The 26,468-nt window shown below is 33.5% G+C and overlaps 1 protein-coding gene across 7 annotated transcripts in view; it reads left to right on the top strand.

Moving 5' to 3' along the window:
* The window catches only part of Pfk (ATP-dependent 6-phosphofructokinase), a 41,218-nt gene that overhangs the window by 9,464 nt on the left and 5,286 nt on the right, over window positions 1–26,468 (top strand). For 2 of the 7 annotated variants that reach the window (XM_074172057.1, XM_074172058.1), the window contains exons 7-15: window positions 4,707–4,815; window positions 6,815–7,003; window positions 7,078–7,221; window positions 9,858–9,992; window positions 13,515–13,674; window positions 17,468–17,613; window positions 21,648–21,900; window positions 22,466–22,690; window positions 24,028–24,250. In XM_074172057.1, the coding sequence (XP_074028158.1) occupies window positions 4,707–4,815; window positions 6,815–7,003; window positions 7,078–7,221; window positions 9,858–9,992; window positions 13,515–13,674; window positions 17,468–17,613; window positions 21,648–21,900; window positions 22,466–22,690; window positions 24,028–24,250 (1,584 nt within the window). Of the gene's footprint in view, window positions 1–657; window positions 767–4,706; window positions 4,816–6,814; window positions 7,004–7,077; window positions 7,222–9,857; window positions 9,993–11,082; window positions 11,104–13,514; window positions 13,675–17,467; window positions 17,614–21,647; window positions 21,901–22,465; window positions 22,691–24,027; window positions 24,251–26,468 lie in introns of all 7 variants that reach the window. The other 5 variants (XM_074172056.1, XM_074172054.1, XM_074172055.1 and 2 more) reach the window with 5 other exon arrangements.

Here is a 26,468-nt window from a genome sequence, read left to right on the forward strand (position 1 = left end):
CGTAATTTCGAGTTAAAAGTCGAAATTTCGAAATTAGGTGGTAATTTCGAGAATAAAGTTGCAATTTCGAGTTAAAAAGTCGTAATGTCCAGTTGAAAAGTCGTAATTTCGATTTAAAATGTAATTTCCTGTTTGAAGTAGTGATTTCGAGTTAGAAAGTCGTAATTTCGAGTTTAAAGTCGTAATTTCGAGTTAAAAATTTGTAATTTCGACTTTTCAAGTCGAAATTTCGAGATCAAAGTTAAAATTTAGAAATTCAAAGTCGTAATATCAAAATTCAAAGTCGTAATTTTCAAATAAAAATATGTGGCCCTTCTGCCCTTCAGATAATCGAAGTATGCTTCTGTATGAAAGTAAAATTTAAAATATCACTTATGAGTATATCACATAATAATAATAATAATAATAATAATAATAATAATAATGTCTTTATTTTTTCGAAAAAGTGAATGTTAAAATACAAATCAATAACAGCGGGAGGCGATATTCAACAGGGTTGCTCTTCCACATAATATAACTGATAATATAACTTCATTTACAAATATATATGTATTTCTAAGATATTTTTAGTGATTATTCGTTAGCATTTCGACTATCCAGTTGTAGACAACAGAGCAAACTAGTGGAATAAAATATCACATTGTTTCATCATTCTAGTTACTTAGCTATAATAGCTGCACTTACTGGAGAAGCTGATTTTGTTTTTATACCGGAATGGCCAGCAGACGCAGATTGGCCCCATATGCTATGCAAGAAGATTTTGCAGGTACCTGCTCCTAAAAGGGTGGAGTATAGTATCACTGGGAACTACTCATGCTTTCATTTCAGTGACATCATCAATTAGTAAAACATGGAATTTTGCTAACCAACGCACATTCGAAATAAAGTCTTGTATAACAGTTGAGACAGTTATTCAAGTTGAGTATTTGAAACAACACATAGAAATAATCCAAGTCTTTTTTCAAGAATTGTTTGACTCAAGATATCCTAAATAATGGAATGTAAAATTGGTTGGTTGTAATCTTTTTTTATTCACTTGGTTGGTTATCTAACATATTAATTGCTGCTTGGGGGTATCACATCTTATTTACCTTCATCAAATATACATTCACAAAGCAAGTGGGATATAAAAAATCATAAATAAGTGGCTAGACACTTGTTTCAACTCTTGATAATCCATCTACATGTGCTTCTCATGTATCTGAGGTTATTATGTCAGGCATGTGTGCATGTAGGTATTTCTTTTTAATGAAGCGACCTGATGAGAAACAATGATTTAACAAAAGTTGAGAGCAAGCCGTTGCCTCTAATATATAATCGTGGCTTCAGGCAGTGGGGCGAAAGTTTTTTATTACTCGCAACAAAGAGATAAAAGTAAAGTACGTCACAACGCTATCACTAAATGAATCTAGATTCGGGTCAATGGCTTGAGATGTTAGTTAAAATTTCACCTCTAACACAAATGGATGGTTCAAGAGTAGCAATAACGATAAGAAAGCTAATTCCCTTGCTAAACAATTCACATTTTACCAAAATGTTCTGATGAAGTACTTGCCACTCCTGCCAGCACCTACACCATGGTGTAGAGTAGGGCATATTGAATAAACCTGCATATCTCGTTCCATATGCATGAATATCACAATGTTTGTCAAATTCATTAACGTTTTCAATAACACAATAGGTTGCCTTTTATATTTCAGGATTAAAGAACAAAAACAAATATTGATCATCGAAAATAACTTTATTGTTTTTCAAAATATTCCCTATGAAGATCTATACACTTTTGCATGCGTTTGAACCAATTGTCGAAGCACTTTTGCCACTCTGGTTGAGGTATCTCCAAAACATGCATTCTGAAGGCAGCAACTGCTTTTTCAGGTGGCGAAAAACGTTGACCTCTCAGTTTGTTTTTCACGTGCGGGAATAAAAAAAAGTCATTCGGTGCCAAGTCAGGACTATACGGCGGATGACTCATCAAATCGATATTTTGGGTGCCCAAAAATGCAATTGTTTGAGCAGATGTGTGAGAGCTCGCATTGTCGTGGTGAAGAGGGATCCGTCTTCGGCGGTTGGTTTTCCTGATTTCTTGGAAGACAACTGGCAAACAAATGGTTGCGTCATGTCCAATTTTTTGGAAAAAACGGGCGACCATTTGCTTGGAAGTGCTTCGTGCGCGAACAGCTTTTGTTGGATTTGGCTCATCTTGAAACAACCATACAGTCGATTGCTGTTTACTTTCGGGCTCATATGCGTAAATCCACGATTCATTATCTATCACGATGTCATAGACGTGTTTCGAAGCACCGCGATCGTATTTTTTGAGCATTTCCTTCGAACAATAGACATTAGTATTTTTTTGAGCGATTGACAAATTATGTGGGATCCAACGCGAACAATTTTTTTTGACAGTCAAATGTTTATGCAATGTATGCTTGTCCCACTAATGCCTAAGGTTGTCTCAATCTCACGATAGGTCACATGACTATGTTGCAATATCAGTTCGCTCACAGCATCAATGGTTTTCGGAACAACTACTGATTTTGGACGACCTTCACGAAATTCGTCTTGGAGTGAACTACGACCACGATTGATGAAGCTTTTTCGTCAAAAATTGAATTAAGTTCATCCATGCACTGTTGCTAAGTTAATCCACGTCGAAAGTTGTAAAAAATAATCGCACGAAAATGTTCACGATTTAATTCCATTTTTGGGCCGAGATGAATCTTTTAAGTTACTGTAATTTCTATCAAAACCGACAATGTTGTCAAACAATTTCTTTGGTGGTGCGACAATAACCGTCTAATTCTCAATTCGGAAAAAACTAAAATTATGCAATTTTCCACAAATCCTAGGTCACTGTCCAATAATATATCAATCAAAATAGATAATTTTATGGTCACTACCAGCCCGACCAATACCTTTCTCGGCACAATTATTGATGAAAAATTTATGTGGTCTGATCAAATCAACAGCGTATGTCAGAGATTGAACAAATCGTTTTTTGCCCTATATTCACTGAAATCAACCTTGAACAGATCATCCCTGCTAAACGTTTATTACCCTTTGCCTACTCAGCTATTAGCTATAATATCACCACATGGGGACAAGCTACAGAACGGAACCGGGTATTCATGATCCAGAAACGCATTATTCGATTAATATATAGCCTGGAATACCGGGAATCGTGTAGACCAACTTTTAAATCTCAAAAAATTCTTACTGTAACAGGTATATATTTATTCAAATTATTGATACACACATAGGAATATCATCAACCTACAAAAAATTCAGATCTTCATCAATACTCTACGAGAAAACAGGAGAATATACATCTCAGAAGCTTCAAGCACCTCTCGTATAAAAAATCACCAGAGTGGGCAGGAAGTTACTTTTATAACCTGCTGCCGAAGGAAATAAAAAATACCACCGTTAACAGATTCAAAAAGCTTGTAAAAACTCTACTGGCTGACAATCCGCTTTATAATATTCAAGAATTCGTAGATCTTCTAAATGTTAATAAATACTAATTTTGCATTCAAATCTGGGTGAGAATACTTGTTTATTGTACTGTTTCTTTAACATTTTTTTATCATTAATTCTACCTTTTTTTTTATATATTTTTTTCAATATAATGTTAGATTTTAAAGATTGTATCCGGTTGTATCCCATGATTGTAACTAACGAACCTACACTTATGTGGCTAATGAGGTAATAAAGTTATCTATCTATCTATCTAACAACACAAATAGCGCGCATATGTCAGAACGTTCTGAGTACGTATAAGCTCAAAAATGTCCAACTTTACGATAGAGCTGTCAGTTGCCAGATTGCAACACTAGGGTTGCCAAATACCGAAACATAAAAGACAACCCTCGTATCCAATGAAACTTTATAGATATTTGATGTTTTAAGTGGCATAATACCAAGTCGAATAAAAAAAGGATGTGCTCCTTGTAATCTGCTTTGGCTATTATTCTTATGGCCTTTTTCTGGCACCTAAAACACTAATGGAGTTACTTGAATGATTTGAAACCAGAATACCATATGGCATAACTGAGTGAAATAATCCATAGTAGGCTCTTTTGAGCATCATCAAGCTGACCACATCATTTAGTCGTCTCAGAACAAACAAAACAGTAAAACGTTTAGTAGCCACAGCTTTGTTATGACCAAACCAGCCGAATCTATTATCAATAACGAATCCTAAAAAATATATATTTTTAGTTGGGTTAATATTGGGATTATAAGATAAAATTATATTTTGAGTTTTACTTTCATTCACTTATTAGAAGCAAACCATTTATGTGCTAATGTTTCGCTATCCTGCGTCATTTATTGTGAGCTGGAAAAGTCTTTGCTACAACATATTAAAGTCGAATCATCTGCAAACAAGGTATATCTTGCTGGTTTTATAAAATTACATAGATCATTGATATAGATCAAGAACAATAGTGGACCTAAAACGGAGCCCTGAGGAACGCCATTTCCGTTATATGTTAACGATATAATGCTAACAAAGTATGTGTTTAAAACCATGAGGTGCATAAAGTTTTTTACAGAGGAGAATGTTATATATTGATTATTAGAATAAAAGCAATTATTTTTTAATTGGTTCTGACACACCACTCTCAAAATGGAACCGGTAGACAACAGAGTATAAGTATATGATTCCCTAATTTCCGTTTCACAATTGTCCTAAATTGCAGTTATTTAGCCTTAGTAGCGGCGTTGACTAGCGAAGCAGATTATGTGTTCATTCCAGAAGATCCTGCTGATGTAAATTGGCCTGAGGTTCTTTGCGATAAGCTAGTGCAGGTATTTTCTGTAGATGAAAAATGCAAAACAGCATAGTTTATGATGTATAGTTGCAAACACATCGGCTTTTTATATTCAAGTTTAGTGATATATCTGAATTTCCGAATCGTCAAAAAAGTTTTGATTTCAGTATATAGGTAATATGGTTTTGATGACAATATAGAGTCATTCCACTACTTGTTTTAGAAGTAATAAAATGGAAAAACTTTCATAACTTGATATGACTATGTTGAAATAATATCTGGGATGTCCCAAAGTCATGGATCATACAAAAAAAGGTGATGTGAGAGTTTATTACCGACGCAAAAACCCAAATATCCCCGTTTGATTCTGCACACTTTGAGAAAAAAACTTTTTGGTGGTGTCGAATTTTTTATGAGAAACAGAGAGGCCTTCAGAGTAGCACACTGTAATTGTAATTACTGTGTAACTTCTGCTCTACAATCTAGAACTTATTTGTTGTGTTACTACTGATTTTCATGATATTGTCATAATGAAGTTTCTATCAAAAATTTAATTAGGACGTGTAAATTAATTGACTCAAAATGTAACGCTTTCAACAATTGCTACTTATATTCTTTGCCCAGTTTTATTTTTATTTAGTTTCACACAATTAATTTTGTTTGCGAACGAAACCAAAAAGATGTCAACATTCAGTTTGGCTTTTTTAATGGGCGCAGAGGGTCAGGTACACAATTTGTCAAAACTATTGATTATTGAAATATTTCAGAAAAGAATAAAATAAATTGATTTGACAGCCTAATCTTTCAACGGGGACTTCCTAACTTTGACAACTGATAACAACCAACTAGTTGAAGTTACTTGAAAAAATGGTATATTTGGCATGTTTTGTTGGTAATAACCTCTCCTTTCTACTTCTTTATACTCATTCAAGACAAACTGTAATATAAAAAAAAATATGGTCCACTTTTCACTCACTTTTTTATTCAGTGTTGAATATCTCTCGTCATCATATTATGAATATATAAAAAACTACCAGGTAGATGTGTTGAGTATATCTAATCAGGATGTCTGGGATAACCTATCATTCAAAAGTTTTTTGCTAATGAACTATTTTTCTTCATCGAAGCATGTACTAACATTAAGTATTTGATTTTTCTCAGTTTTGCATGTTGTATTCATACATATTCAGATGTACTGCTAATCTAAATGTATAAATTTCTTTCTGCCAACATTTTTCAAACATATTTTTTTGTTATAACATATTTGGATTATGATATATTATACTTGATATATTTAACATAATCTGGTATGCTAAGAGTGAATTAAGAATTAACACTCTAACTTTTTCTTATTAAAAAAAACTCGTCACATAGTAACTGTTCTAAGGAAAAACTTCGGTTCTACCTTCTACCTGCATTTGATAGACGACTTTTATAATCGCTGTATGTTCCTGGAAACGAAGCCCTATAATTATTTTCATTGCACATAATCTTAGTATGTCTTTCATATTTCAGATTGTTGGCATAAAGAAATGCAATCAAGCTTTTTTACATATGCATTTGCTTTTATGTATTTTTAATTTTGTTTCATTGGAGTACCCAATAAAAAAAGTTTAAACGAAATTTTCCCTTTACATGCAAATATGAAGGAGAAGAAAGTGGAAAATAAAAATGTTGTGGAAAGAACAAATATAAATATAGATTTTTTTTTGAATACCTTAAAATGGTTTTGAATTTTTTTTATACTTTTGCTAATTAATTTAGGAATTTTAATCTATTCGCCAGTAACTTTTTGATATTTTTTCCAACAAAGTGTAATTTTGTTTTCTGTATTATCGCTAAAATTACTTTCATTTCCCATATTTTTCAAATCAGTTCCAGAAGCAAATTATGAAATTTTCTAAGATAAACTATTTAGCCAGATATTTAATAATTTATGAAAGCAAAAAATCTACTTTCACCCCTCCAAGGAAATATTTTTATCAGATATGTATTACATTCAGTTATTCTCAACATTTTCTTTTTTTTAAATTCAGGAACGAAGCGTCGGACAACGTTTGAACATCATCATCGTTTCCGAGGGTGCGATTGACCGAAATGGAAAACCGATAACTGCAGAACTCATAAAAAAAGTTGTTGTCGAGAACTTGAATCAAGACACCAGAATCACTGTTCTCGGTCATGTTCAACGTGGTGGAAATCCCTCTGCTTTTGATAGAGTCTTGGTGAGTGGTTGTAATTCAGCATCTGTTAATGGTTTTTAGGCAGTTTCTCTGGAGCAGAATTTATTTTTTTTTAGGGATGTAGGATGGGTGCTGAAGCTGTTATGGCCTTGATGGAAGCAAATGAACATACTAAGCCTTGTGTCATATCTTTGGAAGGTAATCAAGCTGTTCGACTGCCACTCATGGAATGTGTTCAGCAAACTAAGGCTGTGGCTCAGGTACGGCGGGTTTTTCAATAGTTTTTCCCTATATATGCTACTTTGATTTATGGCGTAGAAATAGATTTATTATCGTGTCGTGTCGGGACTGGTGATAGGTGAATTATTAATTAGACGGGCACAGCGTTTACAAATAATAAAATTCATTAACACCGCCAACAAATGAACAAACAGAAAATAACAGTGTAACCTCGTGGCGAGGAGAATCAGAATTAAGAGTAGTTCCCGGCCGAAATCCCTGAACCGAATGAATCGGCTAAGAAATGTGTTCGAAGTCACTTTCTCCCTGAAAATGGTCGAGTCATGAATATAGTCAAAAAGGATCAACCACTTGGGCCCTTATCTTACCCATAAAAGTATTAACAATGAGTAAGTACCTACTTGAAACATCCCAAATGGTTTCATTCTAAATATCCATCTGTTTTTTCGGCAAAAAACTTTCTTTTCGAGAGGAAAATAAAAGAATTAACACAAAAAACCTAAGCAGATGGATATTTTGTACGACTGCTCGATAATAGAGTTATGAAAAGTTAATTTCCCAACGAGAATTCATAATACGAAAATAAAAATCAATAACGAAATAAAATGTTTCTAAAGTAAGTAGTTGTAGAAAAAACCTTACAATCTTCTATTTCATGGCTACCAACCCCAACAAACACTTATGAAATTGAAGAAAGATGAACCAGCTGATGATGGTCAAACGTTAATTACAGAAACATTGAATGGATGAATTCTTTGAAAAATTATATAATTCAAATTCAAGATTTTTCACAATAATATTATAGTTACTATATTCGTTTTGCTTCCGTTTCCAATACAAATATTTACCATACTATTTTTTTTGTTTTACAAAATAATTAAGTTGGTCACTTTTTGAGTTGTTACAAAAAGTGAAATTAAAAATTTTGAACAAGATGTTCATTATTTTTCAAAATACTTACCTATAAGGTTTATAAATTTTTGTGAATGTGTAGAGGGATGAAAAATCATTAGGCGAATAAATCACGAGAATACAGCATGGTCAATGGATCTTTACACATGCATCAACAATTTGTCTGTCCAAAATAAGTCAAAAGAGTATTGACAACAAAACGACTTGGCTACTGCTCCGAACATCTTAACCTTTTGATGAATTGCTTATATTTTTATGTATGTTTTTATTTTTCTGAGATTGTTGATCTTTTTATTCAAAACTTACCAGATAAGTTAATGAAACATTATTTTTTGAGAATTAAATTTGTTCAACAGGTATTTTACCAGCATTGGTCAATCAATTATTTCCAATGTAGATATTAATATAGAAAGTATAGATTTTGAGGAACTAACGTGTGGCAACTCATTATTCCTAAAGGAAACCAATGCTAAAGAGGTATCTGAAGTCATTGTCGCTCTCAATAAAAACTCAGCAGCAGGGCACGACAACATATCCGTTAAAGGCATAATATTAATTGAAAAAAATGTCATTTCCATACTTGTTAATTTGATAAACGATATTTTCAAAGCGGGGGTATTTCCTGAGATACTGAAAACTGGAAAAGTAATACCATTATTTAAGGGTGGGGATAACAAAAACTTAGAAAATTATAGACTTATAACAATTGTGTGCTGATTCTCTAAAATTATTGAAACTATAATAAAGACAAGAAAAATGGACTTTGTCGATCGTTATGTGGGATTTGATGAGTATCAGTATGGTTTTATCAAGGGTAGCAGCACTAGATTTCATTCATAATATTACATCGGAATTGGATAAAAAAAGAATGGTTATCGCAGTGTTCATTGATTTAAGAAAGGCATTTGACGTTGTTGACCATACTGTTCTTCTGAACAAACTACGTTGCATGTGTATAAGGGGCAAAACTTATTCTCTCACTGAGACATTTTTTAAGAAAAGATCCCAGTTTGTCGCTGTTGATAAAAAATAATTGTGGCGTACCACAGGGATCCGTTTTGAGACCCATGTTGTATGCACTGATGGTTCTGTCACTGAGGCAGGCGGGGCTTAAGGGAAGGTATTTCATGTTCGCCGATGTCACGGTCCTTTTGTACAGTGGATATGATTTACATTTACTGGAGAAGATAGTTAATGAAGATCTCTCTAAAAACCCAAATTGGCTTGTGGACTCTGCAAAAACCGTTTACATGCTATTTAAACAAAAAAAAAAAAAAATAGAATTTGTGGAAATATTGAATTAAGAATAAATAACTTACCCTTAATTAATGTTGCAAAAACCAAGTATTTGGGACTCATAATAGATGATAATTTAAACTAGTCAGGACACATAGAACATATTATTGATAAAATTGTACCAATGTTAGGAGCTCTATATAGGTGTTTCAGTTACTTGACTTTATGTAATAGACACTTGGTTTACAATGCATATGTATTGGCGAATCTTAGGTATCTGTTAATCATATGGGGAAATTGTGGCATTACTAATTTCAAAAAAATTCAAATGCTACAAATTAAATCAATAAAAATTTTATTTCAAATTCCATTTCGAACCCACACAAATGATTTATTCTCACAGACTGAACTACACACTATTAAATATCTACTTAAACTTGAGCAATGCAAGAGTATATATAAAATTAAAAACAAAAGAATTAGTTACGAGTTTATATTTCCTTTCAAGGCTATGGAAGACAAAAATTGGGAGTTAGCTGTCACACTACGAGGCAAATCATTCAAGAGAAACTTAGATACATATAAGCTACTGACGCGTCTAAAACCCCCAAAAGATGCTTTTGACGATAGAGGCCATGGAAAAGTAAGTTCAATATTTTCGAATTTTTTTTTAATCTGAAACAATGTGAATATTCATTTTACTTTCAAAAGAATTGTATGAGTATCTTATTTAATTTTCATTTAACAATAGTTATAAGTATGTTTTGATCATAAATATTTTCAGTTCACTTGTGTGATAGAAATTATAGGTGGTTTGTGGCAATATTCAGTAAGATATACAAAGTTGAAATGAGTAATCTATCACACACAAAGTTGAAAATATTTCTGAGATTTATTGTAACAAATTAATACTAATATTTTGGGAAATGTTTTTTTTACTGGTAATGATAGTGTCTATTATTTAACTTTCTTTCTTTATGAACTTGGAAAAAAATGTTGAAGATATTGATCTCTCCATCAGAGATACTTTTTAAAGTGTTATTTGCTGACCTTGCAGAGTTGGATAAATATTGTTGAGAACCTGTTGTATAGTCTTGTCAAATGTAATTTATCATTTGAAATTCTATCTTTCATGTCACCAAATATTTTATTGTAGCAAGTTTTGAAAACTTCACCTCCGGTGTTTTTAGCATTTAAAATAAATCCACCATTTCTAAACCGTGTAATCACAGAATCAACTTTGGGTTCATAAATATTTTTTGAATCCTCTACATTTTGTTCTGTTTTGTTCTGTTGTTCTGTTCTGTTGGATATGTATCAATGTCAATTTGACAGTGATGTGTCTCAAGCTAACCACTTTTCTATTGACTAAGATAAGTTTCTATATAAAACCTATTATTTTTTATTAAATTCAATAAAAGGACAAGTTGAATCAGTCAAATTTTCTCTTGTTTGTTTGTTCAGTTTTGTATTTATTCTGTTAGCCTGAGATGTGTGAAAAAATAGTGTTCAAACAGCAAACGCAAGTGATTGTGAATTACTTTTATCCAAATCTGTTAGGTAATGTTCTAATAGATGTGTATTGCATGCTAATATTTTGTAATAATAATTAATCTTTTATTTTTCACATCTTGGTAATATCAACAAGTTATCTATATTTTTGACATCCTTTATTTATTAATTTTTTTTCTTGTATTTGATCAAATACTAACACGTGTGTTTTTTTTTAATAGAAAGATATTTTGTGGCAATCAGTAAGTATTCTAAAAATTGAAATCCTTTGCTTTTCGTAGCTTCTTCAGGCGCTTGGCACTACTTTCCGATAAATGCTTGGTAACCACTTTATGTATATTTAATGCTGTAAGTGTTCACAGATAAAAAAAACAATGATATTGAGTTGGGACTACTATAACATGGACTTAGTTAACAAGAATATATTGCAGTTACACATACACACATCGGAAAAGTCTAGGGATATTTTTATAACATACTAAATATCATAAAAATAAATGCATGAGGTCGTTTAATTTCGATTAAATTGGTACACTCGACCATCCTGTAGATTTCTATGGGTTGAACAAAGCCTGCAAAAACGGTAACTAATCTTTTATCAAGTTTTTTACAAACTGTAGGTTTTCGGCTAAAATGAATAATCTGAAAGTGTCGAGTTTGTACATTCTATGCAGTTATTGCTCAGCAATTAAACTGGAAATATTGTGCTTTAGCATGGAACGCCATCACTTACCATTGGCTGAGATGAATAGAGCTGTAGGGCTTCTTCAAGGTGGCATGCGACAAAATGATGTAGTTCTTCGTTTGGGGGTCTCCCAAAGTGTTATCAGTCGATTGTGGCAGTGTTTCCGTGAAACTGGCAGTCCAGCCGAACAACATCCAGGGCGAGGACGCGCTACAACTGCAGTTCAAGACCGATTTTTGGTCTTAACCGCAAGAAGACAACCGACAAGCACAGCACCTGAGTTGGTTAACGTGTTGCAGCAGACGCACCAGGTAACCATTGGTCGTGCTGTCAGAAATCCACTGCATGAAGCAGATCTCCACAACAGAAGGCCACTTAGATGTCCACCTTTGTCGAGAGGCAATCGCGGTAGAAGATTAGAGTGGTGTCAAGAACATCAAAACTGGGATGCAAATGATTGGGCCAGAGTTTTGTTTACAGACGAATCCAGATTCTCGTCGAGTAAGACTGTGGAGACGACCTGGAAATAATGAACGTTTGAGACACGTCCAGCAAGTCCACACATACAGAGGTGGTACAGTAATGCTATGGGGCGGAATCATGATCGGCGGCAGAACCGATCTCGTTTTTCCAAATCGCTCCTTCACAGCTCGACAGTACCTCGACACCATTCTTCTACCTATCGTCCGTCCGTTTGCTGGTGCTGTTGGTGAAAACTTCCACCTGATGCACGATAATGCTCGTCCACATGTCGCGCGTCTAGTGACTGACTGGCTCACCAACGAAGGAGTTGATGTATTGCCATGGCCAGCACAATCACCGGACCTGAATCCCATCGAGCATGTGTGGGACATGCTTCAACGAAGAATTACTCCGCATATGGGGAACATTCACACAACGTTTCAATTGAGAGAGCTTTTAATCGCTGAATGGGCAAATATACCTCAACAAGACATTGACAATCTCATTTTGTCGATTCACGATAGATGTAGGGCCGTAATAAACCAGCGTGGAGGCCATACTTTGTACTGATTCCATTTTTTTTTGTATTATAATTTTTTTTGGGGTGCCAAAGAAGAGCCATATTTTTTTTGTTTTGACCATTTAATAAATTTTGTTGTAAGTTACATTCGTTTAATAATCACCCGTCAATTTTTTTTTCCCTAAAACGATCTAAAAAAAATTATTGCCATTTTTTAAAATATCCCTAGACTTTTCCGATGTGTGTATATACATGTATATGCATATAAAGTTCAATCGTATTGAAATAGCTTAAATACAGAGAAAAATATATATCTGCCTAAATATAGACATATAGTAAACAATTTTTTCCAAACACATACATTAAGTATAATGTATATCACATTTGCCAAAGTAAAAATACAATCATTTAGATAGCAAATTGGAACTCCAGTAGGCCCAAATAATAGTTTTAATGTTTGATCGTTGAACACACTGTTCAACGATGGGCCAATTTGAATTCGTAGAGAAAAATTGGCTGAAAATTGCTTAATGACATCAAATAGTAACGGGCTGAAAAGGGGCAAAAAATTTAAATTTGATGAAAATGAACAGCATCGATATATAGATAAATTAATTGTAATTATTATCAAGTTCAGATCAATATTTTTTTATGAATTTTTTTGTAGACTTTTCAAGAATTCTTAGACTCGAAGTAGGCGTTCTTGTAACCTAAGGGTTGCCTCTTGTAGATGTTAACGGCGAAAAAAACCCTATTTTATGCATCAAACATCACTTCTAAGATTTTGACGTTGAGTGTTTATTGAATAGGTAAACTAGACAGTCAGTTTTTCATAGTTCAAAGCCCCAATATGCTTGTCTAAAAGTTGCTTAGTTCTGCTCTTCTACGCTTGACTACTTCATAATTGCACTCAGTTTCGTTCTTTTTCATGTACAAAATCATTTTCCTTCGTTGTTCCATTACTAAGGAGTTTTTGTGATTTATAGGAAGGGTATACTTTTGCGGTAATGCACATTGGAGCTCCGGCATGTGGTATGAATGCTGCAGTACGTTCCTTTGTTCGTAACTCCATTTTCCGTGGAGACAGCGTGCTGGGAATACATGATGGCATAGAAGGACTCATAGCAGGAAATATCAAAAATATGGGTAGGTTAATTCACATTTACATTTATAGCTTGTTCAATATTGACACAAATATTAGTAATACAGACTATAGTAATTTCAATTCTGTTCCAAACAAATTCAAATAGTCAGCTGTGGCAGATCTAATAAATAATGTATACAGGGTGTAACTGAATAAGTGTGAAACATTTAAGGAGGTGATTCCTCATCGAAAAAAAGATAGGATCTTTCATATAAAGAAACTTCATCCCTTGTTAAGATACAGCCCCTTAAAGAGAGAGAGAAAGTACTTTATTGTTCATGAATAACATCATGGTTACAAAGTTGAAAATTAAAAAAAAAAAAAATATAAAATATACATAGCACTGATACCAGAGAAAATATGTCAACAACAATTAAACTTGTTAATAAAAGGTAACATGTCACACTTAATACTATATAAATCTACACAACTATACATAATAAAAGATGAGCAACACTATGCGACATATGGAAATTAAAAAAGGATTATTCTAGTATTTCACTAAAGTATTCATTCAGACTGTAATAGGCTCTGTCTAATAATAGATTTTTTACTGCTCTTTTGAATTTATAGAAGGATCCAATGGTTTTTATTGCAAGTGGTAAGTGATTATATATTTTGCCACCTTTGTAGATAAAAGAGTCATATACAAGAGACGTGGTAGGCAGTGGGAGTTTGATGTCATTACTTTGCCGAGTTACGTAATGTGAAGAATTTGAACCAAATTTATTCAAATGTTTTTTTACAATGAGTACCGTTTCTAAAATATACAATGCTACTACAGTTAGAATTTTATGAGATTTAAATAGAGGTTTACAGTGGTCGTTAAATTTAGCTTTACACATGTATCTAATGGCACGTTTTTGTAAAATGAATATGCTATTGAACAGAAAATTACAGCAACTGCCCCAAAATGGAATGCCATATCTTAAGTGTGATTCAAATAATGAATAATATACAATTTTAGCAGTTGGAAAACTTAATTCTTTAGAGATTAGTCTAACTGCATAGCAACCAGAAGATAATTTTTTTTTAAGAACAGTCAAGTGATTATCAAATTTTAGTCTATCATCAATTAGTATTCCCAGTGTTTTCACAGTACCTATATTTCCAATATTCTTCGAGTTAATATTTAAGTCATCAAAATTACATTTGAAAGTCATCAAATTGGTTTTCTGTATATTGAATGAGAGACGATTCGATTCACACCAGATGAAGACTTTTGTTAAATCGTTCTCAACTTGTATTTTTAGAACATCAGTGTCTTTATTATGCCAAATAATAGGTACATAAAATTTGTATTACAATTTTTTTCACAAGCACTGAAAAAGTTACAATATTGAAATTAACCTGAAGTTTTGTACTACCAAAAAGACTTAACCAGTAATTTATTTGGTTTACCCCATGGTTGTAAAGGGTGGAAAACGCAACCCCTAAAATTTATTTCCAATGTAACTTTTTGTCTTATTATTTGTTTACCATTTTATAATTTATTTCCGATAGCCTGGTTCATTCTAAACAAAAAATGTCTCTTGGGTTTTTTTGCCTAAAATAAACCAATTCGCAGCAAAAAATTATTTTACGAACAACTACAGAGATACTGTATTTATTGCTATTTTGTAGTTAGTACCTGCATTAAACAATTAAACGGTAATAAACAAAACTAATTTATTAATAACAAAACACACAACATGTAGAAATTGTAAATGTTCAATATGTCTACCTTCAGACATTACGCATGCGTCTAGACGTCGGCGCATTGAGCCACGTATTCGCTCAAATATTCCTGGAGTCTCTCTGATTACCCTGCACGCATCGATGATGCGGTTTCTTAAGTCGTCTACATCGCGACCAGGAGTACGATAAACCAAATGCTGTAAATGGCTCCAAATAGAGAAATCGAGAGGATTGAGATCCGGGGATCCAGCGGGCCAGTTCTGTGGTCCTCCTCGACCTATCCACTGATTTACATATGTTTCAGTTAAATGCTGACGTGCTACTTGACTAAAATGGGCGGGAGCCCCATCATGCATAAAAAACATATCCCTTCTGACGCCCAAAGGAACTTCCTCTAGCAGTACTGGATGCACTTCTCTTAAAAATTGAACGTATGCCTCACCATTTAATCGAGGAGGTAGAAAATGAGGTCCAATTAAATCATTCTCAATAACTCCGAGCCACACGTTAAGAGAAAACTGTTCTTGATGGTTAGTTTCGACAATAGCGTGAGGGTTTTCATCAGCTCATATGTGGTAATTATAATAATTAATAATCTTGTCCCGAGAAAAACTACATTCGTCTGTGAATTCTATCGTCTTCAGAAAGTCGCAATTTTTTCTAATTATTTTCAGCATCCAATTGCAAAATTCAGAACGGTTCGGAAAGTCTCGCGGTAACAGTGCCTGTACTCATTGCGGATGGTAAGGGTATAAGAGTTGTTCCTTTAAAATTCGAAATACCGTCATATGATCAACATTTAGCTGGACAGCAATCTTTCTAGTACTGGTAGTAGGTTTTTCTTCAATCAAATTAAGTACTGGTTCCTCAAGCTTTGGTGTTCGTATTTCTCGATGGCGACCACAATCCTGCGTTCTTTTGTCGAATGAACCATATTCTCGTAATCGTTGATGAAGTCGAGCAAATTATCTATGTGAAGGATATTGCCGTTGAGGATATATTTCAGCATATCTTCTAAAAGCTTCTAACCCATTCCCCTGCGGCATACCGTAAACGTAATGCATATCAGTCATTTCCTCATTTGTGTATGTCATTTTAATAACAAGGTAATTATTAAAGTAACAAATTAAGAACAGAACAAAAACACACAATTAGTATTCATTCAATTTCGAAAATTCACAAACTGACAGCGTCATACCAATTTAATTGTCACTATCGCTAATAGCGACCTACTAGATAGATTAGTTTCGTATTTTCGCATTTATGACGATGTATCTCTGTAGTTGTTCCTAAAATAATTTTTTGCTGCGAACTGGTTTATTTTGGGCAAAAACCCGAGACATTTTTTGTTTAGAATAGAACAGGCTATCGAAAATAAATTTTCAAATGGTAAAAAAATAATAAGACAAAAAGTTACATTGGAAATAAATTTTAGGGGTTGCGTTTTCCACCCCTTACAACCATGGGGTAAACCAAATAAATTTCTGGCTAAGTGTCTGTTTGGTAGTACAAAACGTCAGGTTAATTTCAATATTGTAACTTTTTTAGTGCTTGTGAAAAAATTGTTATCAAAATTTTAGTACCCCCTTTAAGGGGCTGTATCTTAACAAGGGGTGCTCCAATGAAATTTCTTTATATGAAAGATCCTATCTTTTTTTCGATGAGAAATCATCTCCTTAAATGTTTTACACTTATTCAGTTACACCCTGTATTATGAACATATTCCGGAGAAATGCATATGACATGCCCAATTTCAGGTGAAAAACACCTTATCCCTTGCCTCTCATGTGGACCTACGACTTTGTAGGTAAGTGTGGCAGATATCCGACGGAAAAGCAACAACTAACCCAGCTAATGATGCATAGAAAGCTGAAGTAAAACTATCGAGCACCTGTGCAATGATTTGTAAGATTCGTCGCAATTAACTTCCTATATATGAAAAGCAGAAATTAATTTCATTTGGTCGAGACGATCACCGATAGACCGATTTCGAAGTACTTGCTCCTCGTCAGTACCGGGCAGGTCATTTCAGACAGAGTGAACTGTCTGAGTATTCCCAATGAACAAAATCAATTCCAACTATTTGATGAAATTTATATACCTTTTTTCTAATTCTAGGATGGTCGGATGTGACTGGTTGGGTAAGTCATGGTGGTGCTTACCTGGGTACCAAAAGAACACTTCCCGGCAATCGATTGGGTTTAATTGCCTCTAGGCTTCAAGAGTTCAAAATCCAAGGTCTTGTTATTATAGGCGGTTTTGAGGTAAGTTATTAATATATGTCGGTGCCCTAATAATAAAATATTATGTTATGGCACATTTGAATATATTACATATCGATGATTAGCGGAAAGTAAAAAAGTTGTTTGTCCATGAGAGTGTCTATTGTTGCAGAGTAATATTTTCTTCAGTCAGGTATAATAAGATCGTTAATATTCTCACTGATATCAGTATTAAAGTATCTAACATCTCTTTATTGGAAGTGCTTTCATTACAATTCAGTAATGCCCTCATGATTCTATTTTTCATTTTTTTAAATAATATATTGCTTATTCCTACTGTTCAGAATATCATAACTTTTTATATTTTGTGTAGACGTTCAAGATCTGGCAACATTTACTGTCTTGTATTTGTAGGCGAATGTTTTCTCGTTATCGAACAACTGCATCACCCTTAGGTAGGTAGGTAGATTTCTGACCCTTGCCACATGTTGGGTTTTAGATATTTGAAGTGGTGTTAATAATAACTTTTTGTGTGATTCAAACAGAGTAAAATAACATACAGTCCACGAAGGTTGTGTTGTAATCATCTAAGAAAGTGAACAATAAATACAGACAGCAAACACTGGAGTTTTTCTTTTTTTAGAATAATTGGAGTTCGAATTCAAGGGGGTAAACCCCAACACCTACAAAAAGACATTTTTAATTTGAATGAAAACGTTATTCTTAATTTCAATGAAATCGAAAAGAATACGCGACTTATTGGTGATGCATCTAGCTTCCTTAAGTAGGTCGGCTATTGTTGACAAATGTGACTTGAGTCATATTTTATTCTTATATCAATGTATTCAACTGAGAATATTTCAGGAGAAAATGTTCACGAATACCACTCGACCTAAAAATGTTCTCAGATAAAAATCCATTTTTTCAAACTCAAACTTTGTTATTATTGAGCTGTCCCAATCCAGCAACCACTCGTTCTAAGAACTCGTGGTTTTATAATAATAATAATAGCTTTATTGTCCCAACAGTTACCCATTTACAGGACAATATAAAATTTTATTCACAATACTTAACCATAAACGAAAAATAAAATGAACAAAAAAGAAAAACTAATTCTAATTATCTACTTTTAGTACACGTTAGCAATTCTAATAATGTTATGAAGGCAGGGAAGAATAAATCACCATGGGCACAAATGCTATTGAAATTTGTGCACATAACATATATTGAGGAATTGAGCATAATGTTAGTTCTTGCTCTGAGTGGTCTAAAAATGGATTGAGGTCGTGAAGCTGGCCGTGGTACATTGAAGTTAATTTGTTCAAAAATTTTAGGACAGTCAACTCTCTCATTCACTAACTTCAATAAAAATATGAGCGACGCACATTTTCTGCGATGCTCTAAACTAAAAAGTTTCAAATGTTCATATATGACATCATTACTGATACCTTGCTCAGGGTAAGAACCTATTCTGAAAATTATAAATTTACAAAACTTTTTTTGAACTCTTTCAATGGCTATGTTATGAATCTCATAGAATGGACTCCGGACGATACTTGCATATTCTATCTTCAAGCGTACGTAGGTGAAATACAACAGCTTCATGGCTTTAATATTATGAAAGTTTCTGCAATTTCTAGCAATGAAACCCTGAGAGATTCTGAAATTTTTTGTGAAATATGTCTATCAAATGTTAATTTATGATCGAACATTACCCCTAGGTCTTTGATCTCATTACATCTCAGCAGATCTGAATCCTGTATTACATACGGGAATGTATAAACCTCTTTTTTTTTACTATAACTCAGTACTTTACATTTCTCCACATTAAGTTTCAATTTATTATTGCTACACCAAGCAACAAGAAATTCTAATTGAGATTGAAGATTTACACAATCACCTACTTCCTTAATTATAGAAAATAATTTCAAGTCATCCGCGAAACATAACCGCGCACAAGCTAAACTTTCATATAAGTCATTAATAAATAATAAAAACAAAAGAGGACCTAGGTTGGAGCCCTGGGGCACACCAGAAGAAGCTATATGTATGTTCTAGATTTATAACCGTTATAGGACACGAATTGTTTTCTACATGTCAAATAGGATTGCATCAGCTGACAGGCAGTATTCGAAAAACCGAAACTCATCAGTTTATTGATTGATAATGCTGTTAAGGAAATTTAGCGATAAATTGTTGAGGTCTTGTGGTATTACTGTTGATAAAAAATCAATAGCTATTGTTAATTATATTTGTAAATCGGTAAAATGAAAACAAAAGTTCGAGTATGTAAAGGATTTTCGGTAGGTTCTCTTTTCAACTGATATTTACAAAATGATGAAGAATTTGCTCAATTAATAATAATAATAATAATAAATTTATTATTTACCAATACATAAAGTAATACAAAATATTTTTACAAAACAAAAGTATTAAATGCAGGTAAATAAAAGAAGGACAGTTAGACTCTGCAGCAAATTCTTCCACAGTCCCCTTGAGAAGCGGATAAATACATATACACAATAAGAAAAGTAAACTATACATTTTCGAACTCTAATCAAATATTTTGTCAACCAACTATGGTTGTTGAGTAGGATTTAATAAAACATAATCAAAAGGTACAGACAGGCAACAAACTATTGGTGACTAAATAGAAATCGTTTATACCTAAATTTAAATGCATCATAAGACAACGAAAAGTTAGGTACATCCAGGACATCGCGGAAAGTCGCGATTTATAAGAGAAAGATCGTTTAAATACTTCTTTTTTATGCTTGGGTATAGTTAGCATGTTCCTCCGTCGCAAGTTCAAATGATGTACGTCAGTCCTAAATCCAACTTTCTGATATAAGTATTGGGGGATTTATTTTTCAAAATTTTGTAAAAAGAACATACCATATGATGCTTTCGACGGTTGAACATACTTAGCCACCCAGCATCCTTTAATTTATGTGAAATATGCATAGGACGCTGTATTCCATGTATCATTCTCATACAAGAATTTTGAACCTTTTTTACTCTTCTTATATCAGAACTATCGATGCAAGGTCCATAAACTACATCACAATAATTGAAATGGGAGAGAACCATACTATCACACAACTTGATTTTCAATTTGTAGTTCAGAATGTGTCTTTGACTGCAAATAAGTTTCAATGACATATATGCATTTTTTAATTTTTGGGTAATATGGTGTTTGAATCGTAACTTATTATCCATAATCAGTCCAAGATTCTTACAATAATTAGCAACTTCAATCTTATCTCCTCCTACCCTTATTTTCATTATATTATTTGCTGAGGTCACTTCCTGATCAGTGCCAAATAAGAGTGCAACAGATTTAGTTGAGTTGATTTTTAATGGATGACTATTTGTGAGGGTCAGTAATTGATTTAGGTCAGAATTGATGCCGTCCGTAGCTTCCGCTAGATCACAAAATTTGAAAGAAAGATATAGCTGTGTGTCATCTGCATAAAAATGGTATTTACAGTTTGTCAGGTGTAGAGAGAAGTCGCTAGTGTAAATGGTGTATAATAATGGTCCCAAAATACTTCCCTGTGGAACGCCCTGACATATGTCCACAGAATCCAAAATATGATCATCTAATTTCACCTGTTGCGACCTACCAGATAGATAAGACTCAATAATTGAACAAGCAGTTGCTGTGAATCCAATGAAATGTAAGATAGAGAGAAGAATATCATGTCTTAAGGTATCAAATGCCTTGGAGTAATCAAGTAGAATTAGAGCACACATTTCATTATTATCAATTGACCTCAATATATCATCAGTAATATTAGGTAATGTTAGAAAAAAATAATTTTTGAACAGTTCCTAACTTGGTTAAAAATGGTTCAGGATCCTGTGTGAGAGAAAACAATTTACCTATTTCAACTTGTTCTCCATTTCTATGAATAATTGATTCATATCTTATTTTTCTCTAGAATAAATTATCTTCCTATAACGTTATTATTGTTATTTCAAAGTCAATCAATAACACCCTCTATATTAATCATTTGAAAAATTATCAAACCTCTGTTTTATTATTGCCACTTCCATTGAATCCGAATTTTTAGGCTTACCAAGCTGCTCTCCAGCTATCCGAGAACCGCGATGATTATGAAGCTTTCTGTATACCTATGATGGTCATTCCCAGCACTATAAGTAATAATGTTCCTGGCACTGAATTTTCTTTGGGATGTGATACAGCTCTGAATGAGATAACGGAAATTTGTGACCGCATCAGACAATCCGCACAAGGAACAAAAAGGCGTGTCTTCATTATCGAGACTATGGGAGGATATTGTGGTTATCTAGCGACAGTGGCAGGTATTTGAGTAGTCATATTATGCAATATAGAGAATTGAATAACGATTACTTTAATGATAAATTTTATGGCGTCGATCTCTTCACATTCAAACTTTTCTACCTCTTTATTTCCCTGTATGTTCTTTTTAATTCGTCCAGATGAGGTGTTTCTTAGTTCTCTGTAATTCCTTTTTTGTAATCATGAACATGTTTCTGCTTTATACATGAATACCAGTCTAATGGATATTTTGTATGTGGTCATTTTTTGTTTTATCAGTGATAATTCTACTCTATACTAGGTTTTTGTTGAAATAGAAAGCTTGGTTTGTGTTTCTTATGAAAGAGTAGATATTTCACATACATGGAACGCTGTCACCCTCAATGGCGGACATCGATGTTTCGGAATAAGACACGTGTCTTATTGCCAGCACCAGTCTGGATAACATTACAAGATAAAGTCTCTCCTTAAAGTTTATCCCTTTCAATTTAAATCTTTATTACGCGGTATACCCGCACTGTTCAAAGAGTTGATCAGTAACATTTTTGTGATTCAAGAGAGAAAAAAACATGTTTATTTTTTCTTTAGGCCTGGCGGGGGGTGCTGATGCAGCCTATATCCACGAAGAGAAGTTTACCATCAAAGACCTGCAACAGGACGTTTATCACATGGCCACCAAAATGTCGGAAGGTGTTCAAAGAGGATTAATTCTCCGCAATGAAAAAGCTTCCGAGAATTATAATACAGATTTCATTTACCGACTTTACTCCGAAGAGGGGAAAGGATTATTCAGTGCTAGGATGAATGTTTTAGGTAAGGTTTAGGTAGTAGGATCATTGACTTCAGATAGGAATAGAGCTTTGCCTGGTTTTTGAGAAAAATGAAAATTCACTTTATTTGAATAGAACTCGTATACAGAAAATGTATTACACAGTCGATGACTTCCTCAGTGCTGACCCGGGTTGTTACTGAACGGAATTTGATTAGCTTCATTTAGATAATTTGACCTTAATTTTTTATACAGTTCTGTACTTTTGTCTTGTTTGATTTATTTTAATTGTAATTTGTATGTTACTTTATATGTATTTTACGATTCAACCACATTCTTGACCTAGTGTAATGACTTCGCAAAAGCTGTTGAAAATTTTCTTGTTTGTAGGTCAACCCTTTCTGTAGTCTGCAAGAAAAGTTATGAGGATACTCTTCAATTTTTCATTTCATAAATATATCCTGGGGTTCATAGCAGACTGAATTTTGATAATCACACAAACTAGCATCTGGATGTTATGCAGTTCGAGACATATCCAATGAACTCGGACTGTCCAATACAAAGATGGTTTATCATTCATTATTCAAATCTTACTTGCGTTATGGTATTGTCTTCTGGGCGGCTAGTAACAACCACATGCCGGCCATTTTGATCCAACAAAAGGGTCAATACGGTACATGTGTAAAGCAAAAAATCGAGATTCTTGTAGATCATTATTTATTAAGTATAAAATTCCGATAGTAGTAGCATTATTCATTTTGGAAACTGTGTGCCTGATAAGAAAACACATTAATAGCTTTAAAGCCAACCAAAGGAATTATATTAGATTTTTATTCCAACCTCAAATCTTGTCAAAGACTCTCTTATATACAAAGGTTGTAAAATATATGATTATCTACCACTGGAGATAAGAAAAATCAAAATCTCAACAGTTTTTAGGAAAGCATTGAACACTTACTGAGAAACCATACTACTGCCTTGCTGATTTTTTTAATTAAAAATTTCAAATCGAATTCATTTGTGTTATATCGTGTCATGTGTAAATTACCCTGGTCTGATGTAGCATTGGATATTATGCACCTTCATTCATTATTTTTGGACTAATTTATGTTTTTTTATATGTTGTTTTGAATTATTTAGGTATATTTTCTGACTGATATGTTTTGTTATGTGTGTATTTTTTAAACTCCTAACATAAGATAGTTTGTCAATAACAATTTTTGTTCTTCAGACAATAAAGAATATTTCTCTCTCTCTCTCTCTCTCTCTCTCTCTCTGTGTATTTATGCTTTGATTTTTTCTTTCTATTAACCGCTTTAACCATAATATATACACTACATTACATTTTCGTCGGCGATTTTCAATGCATTATTTTTTCCAGGTCATATGCAACAGGGTGGATCGCCAACACCTTTTGACCGCAATTTAGGCACTAAAATGGCTGCTAAAGCTTGCGACTGGATTGTGTGTCAGTTGAAAGGTAATATTGATGCAGAAGGTAAAGTTAACTGTAAGGATCCTAACTCAGCTTGCCTCTTGGGGGTTATAAGAAGCCAGTATACATGTTCGTCATTGAAATCTCTGAAGGAACAAACCAACTTTGAGTAAGTTTTTGGAATTTTACAGAATTTTAAAATAAGGTATGATTTTGATTTTAAAAACTCTCTCGTACACTTTCTTAACCTCCCCCCTATTACATATTTTAAGTTGAAGAATTTTGTCACACGTTAAATATTTGTGAAAAATTCGATATAATAATAATAATGATAATAAAAATAATTCATTTCCAAGAAACAAAATATTGAATTGGAATTGTCCAGAAAAAAACATACAATGTACATTTAACATGTTCACATTCGGAGCTTTGAAATACAAAGAATCACAGTAAAAATTGTAAATATATTATAACAGAAATATTGATAACAATATTCTTATGAAAACTAATTAATACAGTTTATTGTATGATTTTCACCATGAAGTGGTGTGGTTGTGGAATTGGCCGCGGTGGTAGTGCGCCCGAGTCACTATCGGAAGACCGTGGGTTCGATTCCTGCCTTGACCAGATATTTTTCTCAAGAGAATTTATCTGGTTGAAGCTGGGATGATTCTGCAACCGTGTTAGGAATCACAGATTGACAGGTAAGACCTCGTTAGTCCTTAGGTCGCACAAGTTTCTCAACTTCTGAGAGTTGTCGTTCGTATGGGGGCGACAGCTGATTAACGGAAAAACAGATTTTTTTTAGGGGAAAAAGTTTACGCTTGAAGACGCTATTGAATAGCAAAACACGTGTCGCGGTTTTTGTAAAATCTTTCATAGTGTGAATCATACAATAAATTGTATTTGTTTTAATTTGGATTTTCAAGTATCGGCCAGTTTTATTCAATATTCTTGTGAGATATATTTATAAAGAATTCATCTGTTGAATTGAAACATCTTGTAACAAGTAATTTTTCGAGTTGCTTTTTGAAAGTCAATAACAAAGAACAGTTTTTCAATTCATTCGGTAATTTATTGAATTCATGTCAGCCATGATTAGTAGGAGAGCAGAAATGTACTCTATTTTTACAAATTGGTACATGGAAGTGATTTTGAGGATTATTTACTTAATGTACATCAGAATTCTTCACAAAACTATATCTATTCTTGAAAATATAAAGACACAATTCAAAATATATAACGATGAGACTGTCAAATTTTCATATTTGCTGAAAAAAAAATTACAACTCTCGGTACTAGGCACATTCATGATGCACCTGATAATTTTTTTTGTGCAATGAAAACTTTCTGAGACATGGTTGACCATTCTCAGAAACAAACACCATAACGCATACGATTCTCCACTTGCTCGTAATACACCATCAGCATTTGAGAATGTTTATGTACCGTTCTCAAATTTTTCAGAAGATAGCACTGCGAATGGAGCGCTGATATCAGACTCAAACATATTTTTTTTATATATCCCAGAAGTGTAAAACTCTCTTTTGTAAAATATTCTGGAATCAACTGGAATCTCTTTAGTATGGCCAATAGGGGATATTCCATTGGAAGGAGTATCTATGGAATGTGTCACAGAGGATCTACTTCCCAAGCGACATATTTGTGCTGCTTACCTACCTCACCAAGGTAGTCGCGGACTGATCGCCTATCAGGTCCTCACTAGATTGAGGATAATGTACCATGGTCTGTCTACCATGAAGTAGATTATTCTTCACAAAAAAATTTTAGGCCCTAGTAGCAAAGCACTTATTCTCTGACTACCCCACCACGGATAGAATTAAGTTGTCAGCATTTGGTAGTCTCACTCTTGCCAAGTAACCTGAGAAATCATTTGTCAAATAAAGTAGTCAGCTCTATTGAAAAGATGAATTTATTTTGTTGAGTTTTAATAGGTGTGAATAACAATGAACCCTCACAAGTTGCAGTGGAGGGTGGAATATACTAACTTTAGACCTACTCCCCACCTTGCCTACCTTACATCTTGGTCCTCTTGGTGAATGCTAATGTGACCTATTCGAATGGGCTCATATTATGTTTTTTCTGGACTAAGACGACTAAGTTTTCTGCATAACCTCTTCTAGGTTTTCCTATGAATGATACAGTGCCGATGATATCTGTCACAGTAGCAGACGAATCATATCTAGTTAACAGAAAACCTTTCGTCGAATATGAATCTTTCAAATCGGCTCAGTACGTAGTTACATCTGAGGTACCACAAGGTTCTCATTTTGGACCTCTTTCATTTTTAATTTTTATTAATGACTTGGCAACCTCTTTGAATATTTCTAGCCTACTATTTGCAGACGACCTGAAACTATATTATA

Source organism: Leptinotarsa decemlineata, unplaced genomic scaffold, assembly GCF_025532065.1.
Source record: "Leptinotarsa decemlineata unplaced genomic scaffold, Ldec_3_MD MMD2_tig00000035_RagTag_RagTag, whole genome shotgun sequence".
NCBI lineage: Eukaryota > Metazoa > Arthropoda > Insecta > Coleoptera > Chrysomelidae > Leptinotarsa > Leptinotarsa decemlineata.